Source organism: Cynoglossus semilaevis, chromosome 6 (genome assembly GCF_000523025.1).
Source record: "Cynoglossus semilaevis isolate Cse_v1.0 chromosome 6, Cse_v1.0, whole genome shotgun sequence".
In the NCBI taxonomy this organism is placed as follows: Eukaryota; Metazoa; Chordata; class Actinopteri; order Pleuronectiformes; family Cynoglossidae; genus Cynoglossus; species Cynoglossus semilaevis.
The window spans coordinates 14,379,137-14,393,263 of NC_024312.1; the positions used below are offsets into that span (position 1 = coordinate 14,379,137).

Here is a 14,127-nt window from a genome sequence, read left to right on the forward strand (position 1 = left end):
ATTTCAGGCCTGGTTGGCACCATGACCCTTTAATTATAGTAATCTAGAAGGCAAATAATAAATGAAGACACACGTCTGTTTCTATTTACCGCTCACAAGCATACAAACACAAAACATGTCCTCTGGAGAAACGCACAAAACACATAAGGCAGTGAATGTGTCACTTCCACCCTACTGTGATCTCTGTGACAAACTGCACCTCAAATAATGTTGGGTTTCCAGATGTCTGCCAAGTAGAACGACACATGGCTTCACAGATTAAAGCAGACACTCACTCAGTCCCACTTTCAGTGACACTTGGAATGTGCCCACACCTAATGAATCTTCCCCGATTGCAGTAAGTGTAATGTACATGTGTGATACACACACACAAAGAAAAACATCCTCGGTCTCTTTCTGTGCAGCGCTATCTCTGTGCTTCTCATTTGGTCTCTGCGTCGAGCCAAAAAGAGGGAGTGAGGGTGATAGTGTTACAGCGTCGTCACATCACACTGCTGTATCTAATGTGTGGACACTAGAGGTTTCCTTTGGGTCAGGGGTCAAGAAAACTCTGGACTCGAGGGCTGTTGGCTCGCTTCATGTGGTCAGATGCTGCAAGGACGCTGCCAAAAAGTGTTTCATGAATCCTGGTGAACAAAGGGCTTCCTACAACACAAAGTGTGTTTTTATTTAGTCATTTGCTGTGCTGTGATATTTAATCTGAATGGGCTTAGTGATTAAGAAACTGGAACATGCTGGCCTAAAACGATGTTCCCTCTTTGACATTAGTAGTAAATTGGGTAGTCTTGGAAATGAGCTGGGCAATTTTGGTAATGGTTTCATAGATTCTTACTCTGTTTTAAAGAATGTTTCATTGAAGCTTCTGCTGCCAGACGTTCTAGCAGACCAGAGATATCTCACAGAAACAGTCCGTCATCTCAAAGCAGGACACTTTGACCTGTTGAGCACTTAGCACAGTGTGTGCAAAGTTATAGCACCGGTGAAAGTAAATAGGAGAGATTAGAGTTGCTGCCATGGGAATAACGAGAAGATAAACACACAGAAGAAAGTACAAATGTGCAAAGAGTGACATTAGAGTGTAGAGAATTACAGAAGGCTTTACAGTCACCTTATGAAGAGCGTATTTACCAGGAGCTATGAAACCCACAGGGACATGGGTGACCTATAATAAGTTCCCCCTGACAGTTTCTGCAGATGGAAAATTCTTTATGTCCTGCCAGGTTGTCCACATGGGTCAGGTCCTGACACACGTGAAAATGTTTTGGAAGGAATACTTAGAACATAACAACAGATGGTGGGTTTTTACTGTGTTGAAGTAAGCCACTTTCATTTTTAAATACACATAAACAAACGTGGTGGGCTGACTAATACATCCACACAAACATCCCCCACATAAAGATACACACACGCACACAATCCAAAACCCAATAATAAAAACAAAACTGAAAGGGCACGCTCTAGAAGGCTGCATGGAAAACATGAGTGTGTTTTAGTGTCTCTGGAGGAGTCTGCTGACTGGGATTCATGAGAATCACTGGGGGTCACTCAAGTGGCATCAGTCAGTCAGTAGCCGGATTTGCACTCTAGCATCCGGTCGTGTGGCTCTGCTTAGAAGCAGTAGAAACAGGCATGTGCAGCCACAGCTCCCTGCTCCCATGAGCCTTTTTGAGCATGGGGGAATTCCCAGCTGGGGAAGGACGTGCACACGCCTTTGTGAGAAACACAGAGCTTCCTTCAGGCCCACTGTTGGTCATAGTGGCCGCTGTGGGTCGGTGGAAAAATGATGCATACACTGAAAGAATCCGCACAGATGTTTGCAAACATTATGTGAGCTGTCTGAGCTCTTTCTGAGAGAGCAGCTTGGCCAACACTTCAAACTCCAGGAGAAGAAAAATGTGTGCTTTTCATTTACAAAGCCCTCCGTATCTAAATGACAGCTTTACTGTCATTCTTGGTAAGTCATTGAAATATCAGGTTCCATACTGTCTTTTAAGAACACATTTTAAATCACAGTTGTTTATACAAGTGGAAAGTACATTAACCAACCACCAACTGTACTCTTTTTAAATATTAGCCACAAGAAACCAGCACAACAGAGTTGTGTTCATAGGTACTGTAGACAGAGCTAATCAAGAATAAATTACATCTAAAATGAATGCACACACCTCTCTCAGTGACTCATCTTAATTCATCTGGTGGGTCATATCAGTAATTAGCATTAATCAAAAGTAAAATGCCACCGTCATAGCTTTAGAGGGCTATTCAGCCACTACATTAATGATGCCAGTCCTGCCAGAATTGTATGTGAGAACCATGTATCAAAAAAGAGCATCAACACTGTATGTGGCCATATACCAAGAGACTGTATATGACAAATGGACAGCCCCAAGTCCACTGCAGGCTGTAGTTGCAGAAAAGGACTAACACCAAGAGTGTTGTCCTGGCTGAGAGAGGTGCCGTTTTGCCCTCAATGACTAATGTCATGAAACATTTCTCGTCAATCATATGGTCTCACCCGTGATTTCTTGGTCATCACTCCTAGAATATATAGAAAAATATATGTTCTGACGGGACACAAGCGAAAAATACAGGATAGAAAAAAACCGAGACAGTAATTAGGAAGAGACACCACATGTGACTGACAACTGGATTACTGATTAAAGGTCTGGCTGATAAACTGTGTTTATAAACATCACCGCCAGTGCCACATGCACCGATTAGGCGACCGAGCTGTCAGTCACTCATAAATAGTCAATGGAGGATATCTGGATGTGATGCTTATTCTAATGCAGGTGTAGATTATTGTTTTTTTTTTTTATTTCTTCTGAGTCCAGTTATTATATTAGATCTATGTTTATACTCTCGTAGCACAACTAAACCAGAGTTAATGTGTCTTGTGTGTGTTAACTGTGTTCCTTGGTGACTGTGTTGAACAACCGCTGTTCTTTTTTTCATGCAACATGCAAAACTTGTAATTTATTTTCTTTACTGCATTACTGCAGACACTGCATTAGTGTCTATCAGTACTTCTATCCATCCATTCATAGCTCACCACTCTGCCGGAGTTCCTCTCGATGGCCTTCTTGACCTTGCCGTAGGTGCCTCGTCCCAGCGTCTCCAGCAGCTCGTAGCGGTGTTTCAGGTTGTGCTTGTGGTGGTGCTTCTTCACGCCAGAGTTGCGTCGTCCGTCGCTGCTGGCCGGCAACTCCTCGGCGGAGATGTCGGCAGGTAGCGGTGGTGTTAGAACCGGAGCAGGACGGGAGAGGTCTACACCCGCCGAGGTTTGCCCCCTCTGGGCTTCGGACCGGTTTGGCCCCCGGTTGGGCGATAAATAAAGGGTTTCCATCACACAAAAAAGGGATCGTTTCTTTAAACAAACTGTCCCGCTGTTAAATATCTTATAAACTACCTACTAACTAAAACAATTGATGATATAATACTTATAGGCCTAATAATAAATAAATAAATTACGAGAAATAACGCGTTGCCTGCTAGTCATATTATAACATGTGGAAACGTAACATTTCCAGATTGTCTTGGCTGATCAATAGGCTTTGATCAAAGGCGAACAGAGATTCTCCTCCTACCTATTCATGTTAATATAATCAATGTACTAACGGATTAAGCACAGGAAGCCTAACAGTATATCATCGGTCTATTATAAGGAGATACATAGTCTAGTATTATCGGATACAAACTAACTCTATTGTGCCAACATTGTAGGAAAAAAATATGTATTCAGATTACGGCAGCAGGCTGCATGCCGGAAACTGAGCACGCTTTCGGTTTAAAAAAAAATTATATTACTGCACTATCTATTCCAATAATAAGACAAAAATATTAATGACTATATAAACGGGCGTGATCTCACTCCGCTGACTGGCATGATTTGTTTGTATTTAATTCTGGCTCCTCTGCAGTATTTGTCACCCTAAACGCTGCTAACGTCACCGACTCACATCTACGAGGCGAAAAAGCTGCTACGAAACCGGCGTTTTGGATAAAAATGACCCTCATTTTGTCCTTGGCCCAGGTGTAGACCCTCATTCGTCTGGACTCTGTCTATTGTGCATAGACTGCCTGCTCCGTGCCGTGGTCGCCGGGGATAGAGGTGCGCTCTGCTCGGACACTGTCTCCGCCTGAGACCGCTTGGATATGGCCATGATCGTTCTCTGCTCCCCTTCTTCTTCTTCTTCTGTCCTCTTCGTCTCTTTCCTTGTTGTTTTTTTTCTGTCTCTCTCCCCGTGTCTCCCCTTTTCTCAATTTCTATCCTCTACATGAGAGGCTGCGAATAAGGAATGCGAAAGGATCCCTGAACAGAGGCGGAGTTTACGCGATCGTCCTCCTCCTCCCTCTCCTCCTTCGTCTCTCCTCTCTCCTTCTCCATCTCTGTCAGATCAGGGGTGTAGCTAGGAATCGTGTGCCCCAACACACAAAACACTGGAATGCTCTTTCAGGAGACGTTGTTAAAACAGGCTAAAGATAATTCAACGAATAACCGTAGAGAGCACATACGAAATGGTCGGAGGCCCACAGCAGCAAAGTGATGTGTGATGTGCAGCATAGGGTTGTGCCTGCCGTCAGGCTCAGTTCATGAACAAAAATAGTAGAAACTGGATGAAGGTACTCCCATTGTAGACAATGGATGCAGGTTGAGGCGGTGGAACTGCACAGGAAATGGTTGGTTGGTTTCAGAAATAACTCTGTTTGTGTATGCTTATTTTAAATTAGGTTAACTTTAACTCAATTTCATGATGTCATTGTGCATTTTTCTGACATTCCTTTTTCATGGTCTCAACAAACAGTTCAAAGCATTTCCTGTGCAATAAAATGTCTGTTTTGTGGATCAACATATAACAAACAAAGGGAAAATGGATAATTCTTTTACTTTCAAAATGTTTGGCATTTTAGGTGCTACCAGCATGACCAGTATTAAAACACAGCAGCACAGCCCTGCGATGTATAGTAAGAGTTTTATGTGTGTTACTAATGGTATTTATTCATCTAATAATGAACTAAAACGAGTCTAGCTACAACAAAGTAGCACTGAAACAGGCATTTACATTCTGGAAATGTAATCCTCCGACTCTTATTCACTCAACCCACTCACACAACATCATCTGTTTTCACCGTTTGTCTTTGCAAATGCAGAACTAATTTATAAACAAGACATTATGTTTCGTTGGTAAGGAGATTGAACTCGCAACTGAAACCAGATAAACTTCTTTCTGGGCTAATGTGCACTGATGTTGAGAATCAAGTAACCTGTAACCTGACTCTACTGACTTAAAGAGCAGAAGAAAAATAACTTTTGGCCTTGTTCCTTCATCAGGGGTCACCAAGGCCATGTAGGGCATACTGATTTTGCGGAGTTGTTACACCAGATGACCTTCCAAATGCAACCCAATCTGTGATGTAGGAGAATCAGTGGTATTGAGCCCTTAACTCTTCAGAAATATGTTTGTTGGTGTAAACACAGACACAAATGTGCAGAAATATAATGCATTACTTTCCCTTAATGCCCATTCTTTGCTGTCTATATTTTCAAACTCGAGTTTCCTCGAGTTGCAAACAATGTAGTATGGAACGATAAACATTGTGTCATTTCCAGTAAATTCCCCAAAAAGGTTACAAACGATATAAATAAAGATAGATAAATATTGTGGCGGAATAGTCAAAACCTATTTGCTTTTCGCTCATCAACTCCACCTGTGACTGCTGGCAAGGCCTTAAATTGAAAACACAATACACCCCCTGCTGTTCAGGAGGAATATAACAACAACAAAAGCGTTCTCATCTCATTCTGATTTAATGTATTTTTCATTTACGTATAAATGGAGTTGTTTACATTTTTGAAATAACAAACGAATGATGCCTTTCTCAAGCTGGTCCAGTTAATATTGGATTCAAACATTGATCACTTTGTTATAGGTAGGGTAAAAACATACCAGTTTTCATTGGAAAAATCTGTTTCCTGTCTGAAACCACACTGGTTGTTTTATTATTATTATGGTTTTAGGAATATTTGTCTGCAGTCGTGTCAGTATCTAGTAAGAAGAAGTCAAAGTAGTGTGAAACACCAGTACTGTGTCCTGCCAAGTATGCATTTTTTAACTATGGGAGGTATTTTAGGTATGTTACTTCAGTAAGTATTGTGTTGTTGAGTTATTCTAATATATTGATGAAAAACAGATTTTTATTTTGTGCTTAGTCAGTCATATTAATTTTTATTGCATACGGCTGGGTACAGTGCTGAAATACTTGAATCAGGCATATGATAACTTTTTGTTTACACTTAGACAAGTTTAAGTGTATTACAATATACAGTTGTGTGTTTCTGTGTTTGTGTTTCTGTCTGGCCATAAACAAAATGTGTTGGATAAACACAAAACAGTGTTACAGGTATTATAAATGTAATACTGAATGATGTCATTAACTTATAGATCTATTTTATGTTTAGGTTAGGTTTGCTTCATACTAATGACAGAAAGGACGTATTTCTTAAAGCACAATCTGATCAAACGGGGAATCAGTTTTCCAAATTGTCCTCTAAAAGCCTGGTTGACATTTGGGTATTTGTTGCATATGCGCCATCAAACAGTGTCCAAATATAACAATGCAAACACTGAGATTAGTTTATTATGTGATTTCTTCCTTGGCCTCGTTTGCACTGTGTAAATAAAGATGTGGTTGTGTGGTGAACAGTTAAAGGTAAACACTGCTCTCTAGTGGTAGAAGTTTTGAATGAAGCGTGTCACTACAATACGTTTCTACAACAAACGTGTTTGGTTCCTGGAAGAGATAAAACACATAAATACAAAGGCAAACAATTTTCAACCAAATTCATAAAAAGTGTTCTTAGCCAGACACGGTTGTAAAAACGAGTTTTATCATGTTTTAAATATGTCTCATTACTCATTACTTTTTATGTTTATCCTTCAATATTAAATGTTACAAAGTGGAACTAAGAAATTGACGTATTGGAGAAAATGTTTTTTTAATTTTAAAGAGCAAAAGATTTGGAATGACTCATTTCACACTTTTTTTTACATTGATCTGACCAACATCGTTACTGCCACCTACTGGAGCTTTCTTGTTCAATTTGTGAACAGTTACACTAGAAAGGACATGCAACATACTTGCAAGAGAATCGCATGGAGAATATTAAAGAGCATTTATTTATTTGTTTGTACGGGAATTCCTGGATATTACGTGGACACATGAAACTACAACAATGTCGTCGGCACAAAAATGAATACAAACGGTAAAGAGACTACAATCACGACGTAAGAAAAAGTAACGTCAGAACCCATATTTAAAACTATTTATTAACAGGTAAACATTTATTTTCATTTAATTATTATTTTTATTTCGTACCATACGAGAACGTAATGAATTATGGGATATTGGATGCACCTTGGACAGGTTCACCACATTTCTGTCGACACCGGTGTTCTCGTCATAGACCATTGTCACGGGAACCCGCGCACGTACCGAGAGAATCTGCCCCTTGTGAAGTTTTGAAATATTTTCCTCCTTTATTAACAACGGTATAATTTATATAACATGTAATTTCTCTTGTCAGTGTAAACGTTATTGTATTTTATTTAATTAAAATATGCACAATGCTTTCAATGACGTAGCTAATGCGCAATTTAGCTCAACTAAGCAAAGCACCTGAGAACTGAAGGGATTTATTGTTTGTTTTAGTTTGCTGTGGTTTATTTATTTGTAAGTTGTTGCTGAATTGAGTCTCATTTTGTTTGTTGTTGTTAAAAAAAATTGTTTTGTCAACTTTGCCACGTTACAGAAATGCTAACTGTTCTGCGCCACCTGCTCTCCAAGCTCGTGTCTCCACTCTGGAGGACTGTAGATGAGGTGGATGAAGACAGATTTTTCTCCTGTGAACATGGTAAATATCGCCACTTAAGTTGACTGCCGAAACCTTTGTAATACATACAAATTAAACGCATTTGACGATTTATCGTGACGTTTGCTCATGGGCTTTGCTGATCAGGTACGGAGGATATTCGCCACCTGCGGGGCAGCGTGGTGACCCAGCTCTGCCATGACTATGGCATGATAGACGACGCGGTCTACTTCACCAATGAACAGGTGCTAGGCGGGTTTCTGCTGAAAGAAGGAGACATTGTGAACGCCACAGCAGTCAGAGATCGTGCTGAAGGAGGATGGAGAGCTCTGAGGGTGACTAAACAGTAAAATCAAAACATAAGCACTAAGAAACTCTAATATATTGTTTTGTTTTTGTGTTATAATGTCAACTAAAACAGTTTATATTCATTTGTCCTCTTGACTAACTACTGTGGGCTTAGTACAGTGTTTTTGGTAAGGGTAAGGAAGAAAAAAGAGATTGTTCCAACATGGGTATGTTTATCACTCACCATAAAACCGACAGATAAGGTCATAATCTGAACTGACATGTAGTATTTATGTTGTGTGATATTTCTGTCATCTTTGCCTGTTGTGATATATTATGTCAAAACTGTCTTTTGATGTCTGAGTTTTTCACAGATAACATGGATATAAAGCCTAAGATAAGAGCTGGAATACAATTTACAATCAGCGAGTCAACTTCTAATCCTGTCGTTAAGGTGGAGAAGAGTGCAGATGCCTGGGAGGATGAGGGCAAAGCCTCCCTAGAAGCTGACACTTTGCGGTTGCAGCCTCTCATTGGCACAGTCACATCTTATGATGGAGCTGGTGGCTACATAAACCAGACTACATACTTCTCACGTACTTCTCACGCTACACTCGTTCAGAAGGTAATGCTTCAGGCTTAATTTTTAGGTTAACCAGATGGCATTTTGTCAGTTGTGTCATTAACCTTTATTATAGCTTAGACGAATGTTAGACGAACGTTATCAGCATTCGCTGTGTTCCTTCTGTAGGTTACGCACCAATGAAAGGAGACTGGGTTCACGCAAAATATTTCGTCAATCCAACAGATTGGACAACCCGGGCTCATTCTGTTGCACCTCTACGATATTGTCGACTAGATCAGGTTATTTTTTGTTGCTGTTATTGTCATATGTTACATTTGAGCCAGATGTAATCTCTGTGAACTGACTGAATAACTCCTTCCCCAACCTTCTGTCTTCAGGTGCCTGTGACTGGTGTTTTTGGTAACAGCGGTGTTGTAGATGACAGTGTGTTTTTCTGCTTGGATTCTTTGCTTCTGCCGACTCACTACCAGCCTTTGCCTGGACACATGGTGAACCTGGTTATGTTGGAGAGCAGTCAGGCCTTATACAGCTGGAGAGCCCTGTGTATGGCACCCTGTCTTGTGAGGTATTGATGGCAGTTATTGTCACATTCTCTTATGTATATTGGCAGATGGCCATTTTTGCCATTTCTCTTTTATCATTCATTTGTTTGTGTTCCTTTCACTAACTGATTTTTAACATTTCTTTTTTATTATTATTTATTCGTGTCCTTGTGAATTGTTGTTGCAGTGTGAGCTCTTTGTCTGAACGTCCATCAGACACTAAAACTCACATAATCTTGGAAAACAAACAAGACCTGGATGTGTCAGACTATGGTCAACAGTTTGGGGAGCTGCTCATTGGGGAAAGACGATATCTGGTGCTTTGGATACAGTGAGTAATCACAAAGACAGAAGAAACCAGAGGAAAATGTCAAAGGTTTTGTTTTTATCATTATTGCCTTTCGCTTAGTCGAACTGATAGAAAACAAGACTTCTGCAAAAGTGGCTCAATGAAGTAAAATGAATATTTCTCTTATGGCAGAAATAAAGGTTCAGAGACCCACAGGCTGCTCTACTGTGACTTTGCTGGCTGGGACTCAGAGGAACAGTTCTACCTTGTTACTCTTAAGGACTCCACACTACAGAAACAGGCTTCAACAGAAAACTGCCCTGAGTCTCAGTCTGTTCTTGACTCTTTTGAAAAACAAGAAAATAATGACAAAGCACTGCAGAAGGCTGTTGATGTCCCTGGGGTCCGGCGAGAGGAGAGGGAGCTTGATATTCAGCCTGGAGAGAGGGTGTCTGTTACGATAGCGTGTCAAGCCAAGTAAGAGATGTATTTTATGTGTTTTGAAATGCAACTTATTGTAAAGTGTTTTTGAATTTAACATTTGCCATATTTTGGTTTGTTTCTATCTATGGTGGTCTTGCTTTCACTACTGTGTCTTCTGTGCTGAAAAATGTTTGTCATTTCTCAGGAGCCTTGGCATCTGCACAGAGATGCTTTTGCTGCACTTCTCTTCTTTTACCATTGGGAGGCGCCTGGAAGTCACCGTGAGCACTGAGGATGTGAAGAGCCTTCAGTCCTCTGTTCCCTACCCTCCCACTGATGTTCAGCCAATCTTAACACCCACTCAAGTGATAACCAACCCTGCTCCAAAAATTGCTCCAAGGTCAATCCCGAAATATAGTTTCATTTGTTATATTAACATAGTTCACAAATGACTAATTTTTGTAAAATTAGAAGTTTAAGATTTTTTATTTTTCAATACAAATATTTCAGTAACTTCCTTCTTTGTTTTTGGAACCTGTTTTGTATCCTTGTGTATGCGTTCAGGCTGTCTAAAAGGAAGATGCCACACTTCCTACCAAGGTTTGCAGTTCCTCAATCTCTCAAAGACTGCATTGAGGCCCAAGGTGATGTGTTGGTGTTTCAGCCTCTCCTTGGAGAGGTAAGAAACATTATACATGTACTAGCTGTTGGCTTGGTGTTTTTATTTGTGAGAAAACCGAACCACTTAATTTTTGATGCACAGGTTCTGTCGCCGTCAAACATGCATGCACGCTTCTCCACCCTCCTCTGGCTTGAAGAGCTGCATGCAGAAAGGGAGCTGCGGGAATTCAACATCTCTGGAGCTCTTCTCAGAAAGGGAGCTGCTTATCTCCACTTAGTGGTCAATGGGTTGGCAGAGGGCAGACCCAGTCTAAGTATTGGTGAGGATGTGTCAAGTGTCGTTATTAGTTGTTGCAGATATTTGTTACGTGAATTATTGGTGCAATCAGTTTTCTCTTCAGGTGACAGAATAGTTTTGAAGAAGGCGAGGAGTGATGGTTTGGTCGTAGAGTACATCAGTTCTGTGGCCGAGGTATGAAGATATTCTCTACTACATCCACAAATATACAAAGGTCCTTCAATTATAATGAAATCTGAAGCGTTTTTTGTTTTGTTTTGTTTTTTTGTCACAGATCAATGATGAGGAGGTGAGTTTGAGACTGAACTTTGAGTTTCAGAGAAACTACCTCGGAGAACCACTGGATGTTGAATTCTCCTACAACAGGTGAGAGACACAGTTCCCTCATGTCCTCTGACATTTGTCCTAGTTGTTTATTTATCCATACAATTTATTGTAGTGAAAATACATTTACCTCTTTACTTTTGCTCTTCCAGAATTACCATGAGGAGATGTCACAATGCACTGGCCCAGACTAAAGATTTTGGTGACAGTAAGCCTATAGACTTTTTTTCTTTTAATTGTAACATGCAAAAATGTAACAATATAATCAATTTTAGTATCATTAAATACCTGCAGATATACATTAGAACATGTACTATACAAGAAAACTTGTCTTCACCTCACGGGTTTAAAATCAGAAGTATATGTTGTTGTTTGAATGTGGCAAGACAATCTGTCACAAGGTGGTGCTGTTTGTTGATATCTAAAATACCCACTCATAATGACACGACTGTCAATACAGTATGTTTAGAATTCTCTGGTCTTGGCCAAAATCAGTTTTTGAAATTCTTTGTTTGCAGTTCTTTTCCCATCAGCTGTGACTCTCCAGACCCCTCAGTGGTCCGGAAAGTGGATAGATGAGACGGACCAAAACAAACCTGGAGAGGACATCAAGGTAAAACAACATATTTGCATTAGTACTCACTAATATCCATCATTTCTGAGGTTTCTTTTTCCTTTCTATTAAAGCAGGCTTCAGGGTTGGACAATGAAAATGTCTTAAGCGTTTCCATTGACATGAAGTCAAAGGCCACACAGACTAAAGGTGAAGCTGTTTCTGTTGGTTTTATTTTTATTTAGGTTTACACATCAGGCATTAATATATATGTTGTTAAGAAAGAAAATGATCTGTTTCCAGATAGTAGACCACAATGTAAGCCCATTCCCAGCAGAGGAAACTTCTTCAACCCTGAGCTGAACCCTTCTCAGAGAGAGGCAGTGAAGAGGATTCTGGAAGGAGAATGTCGGCCCACTCCTTATGTTCTCTTTGGACCTCCAGGCACTGGAAAGACCATTACTCTCATTGAGGCTATTCTACAGGTACATTTGGTTAAAAAAAAACATGCTTCAGGAAAACAATATGCATTATCAACGTTAGCATTTAACCCAACATGTATCTTTCAATCATATATTGCAGGGATGTCAAAGTATTTCTTAAATAATGTATTTGTTGGCCTTCTCACTGCAAAGGTTTACCACTACGTACCCAGCAGCCGGGTCCTTGTTTGTACACCATCCAACAGTGCTGCAGACCTCATATGTGTACGACTACATGACAGTGGCTTCCTGGACTGTGGCAGTCTGGCACGCGTGAACGCATCCTGCCGCCATATTGAGGTACTGAACAGTAGCATGTGAACCTTGTCCGATGTATTCACAATATTTTGATCCAAATGAAGACATCTTCATTGATGTATGACAGTTAGATGTGACTGTGCTTTTTCCAGTCCATCCCAGATGTGCTTCAACGGTATTCCAGGGCAGGAGAGGACATTCGTCAGGCATCTTTTCACAGGATCGTGGTCAGCACGTGCAGCAGTGCTGGCATGTTTCATAATCTTGGAATCCAGTAAGTCCAAAAAGCTCAGGAGATTAATTTAATATTAAACCTTTTTTTAGATTTAATTTGCGTACTGTGGAGTTTTGTTTCCCTAGCGTGGGACATTTTACCCATGTGTTCTTGGATGAAGCTGGCCAGGCCACGGAGCCAGAGTCTCTAATCCCTATTAGCCTGGTATCAGAGAAACATGGACAGGTCAGTGTAGACCATACACTTTACTTATTTATTACACTTACTTTATGCTATCATAAGAAGTCTAATACTCAATGTCCTGTATAGTCAATTTTCAATGCACCATTGTTTGAATTTTATTCCCTATGTAAGTGTCAGAATGCCTTCATTTATTTATCTGTGTGCTCAGATTGTGTTGGCTGGAGACCCCTGTCAGTTGGGTCCTGTCATTAAGTCCAAGGTTGCTGTTGCCTTTGGTCTGGGTGTGTCTTTGTTAGAGAGGCTGATGGCCAGTCCTCTGTACAGCAGACATGACTGGGGATACAACCCTAAACTGGTCAGTCAATACAACTTGAAATAGAACCTCATCAGAGTTGTTAAAACTACACTGAGAATAACATTTCTGATGTGTTACACACATTTTCCTTCTTTTGCAAAATCTTCCATAGGTGACTAAACTGAATTACAACTACCGTTCCCATGAGGCCTTGCTAAAGCTTCCATCCAAGCTTTTTTACCAGGAAGAACTGTACTGTAAAGCTCCCAGTGCTGTGGTGGAGTCACTGTGCCTGTGGAAAAAACTCCCCCAAAAAGGCCTCCCACTTCTCTTTCATGGCGTCAGGGTAACTAAAATGTGGACCATCTATAACTGAGCCTGTAGATTTATTCTACTCTTCAAAACCAAGTATTGTTTTTATCACAATATATGTAACTCCACTGCCATGCCAGTTCATTACTCACACCATTTTAGGGAACAGAGATGAGGGAGGGCAACAATCCGTCCTGGTTCAACCCAGTTGAAGCTACTGCTGTCAACTGGCCAAGAAACTCCACCGTCCCGTGAATGCCTCTGACATTGGAATCATTGCCCCTTACAAGAAACAAGTAAGTATTGCATTCATTCTATACCCATTTTTTTTTTATTTTGTGGTATATATTTATCCCTATGTTTTGACATGTATGTCTAATATTTCCTATTTAGTGTGAGAAGATTCGAATGCTTCTGGTAAAAGTGGGTCTGTCTGATATCAAAGTGGGGTCGGTGGAAGAGTTCCAGGGACAGGAGTTTCTGGTCATCATCATGTCTACAGTAAGCAAAAGTCTCATTATGAAGTGAAATGTGTAGCATGTGCTCTGTTCTACGTCAGTACCATTTG

The 14,127-nt window shown here is 40.5% G+C and overlaps 2 protein-coding genes across 2 annotated transcripts in view; one reads left to right on the top strand and one right to left on the bottom strand.

Moving 5' to 3' along the window:
* Nucleotides 1–4,689, bottom strand: part of nuak1b (NUAK family, SNF1-like kinase, 1b) — a 19,093-nt gene extending 14,404 nt beyond the window's left edge. Inside the window, exon 1 of the mRNA XM_008312271.3 lies at nt 3,053–4,689. Coding sequence (XP_008310493.1) covers nt 3,053–3,346 — 294 coding nt within the window. The 5' untranslated portion in view covers nt 3,347–4,689. The remainder of the gene's footprint in view (nt 1–3,052) is intronic.
* LOC103380346 (Mov10 like RNA helicase 1) overlaps nt 1–14,127 on the top strand; it is a 38,329-nt gene that overhangs the window by 23,017 nt on the left and 1,185 nt on the right. Inside the window, 24 exon segments of the mRNA XM_025056178.1 lie at nt 7,811–7,912; nt 8,018–8,205; nt 8,613–8,761; nt 8,899–9,022; nt 9,122–9,309; nt 9,474–9,617; nt 9,768–10,052; nt 10,204–10,398; nt 10,563–10,677; nt 10,762–10,939; nt 11,021–11,091; nt 11,192–11,283; nt 11,394–11,449; nt 11,760–11,854; nt 11,929–12,004; nt 12,098–12,279; nt 12,430–12,576; nt 12,687–12,808; nt 12,895–12,994; nt 13,161–13,307; nt 13,420–13,593; nt 13,722–13,770; nt 13,773–13,855; nt 13,953–14,060. Of these exon segments, the coding sequence (XP_024911946.1) occupies nt 7,811–7,912; nt 8,018–8,205; nt 8,613–8,761; nt 8,899–9,022; nt 9,122–9,309; nt 9,474–9,617; nt 9,768–10,052; nt 10,204–10,398; nt 10,563–10,677; nt 10,762–10,939; nt 11,021–11,091; nt 11,192–11,283; nt 11,394–11,449; nt 11,760–11,854; nt 11,929–12,004; nt 12,098–12,279; nt 12,430–12,576; nt 12,687–12,808; nt 12,895–12,994; nt 13,161–13,307; nt 13,420–13,593; nt 13,722–13,770; nt 13,773–13,855; nt 13,953–14,060 (3,170 nt within the window).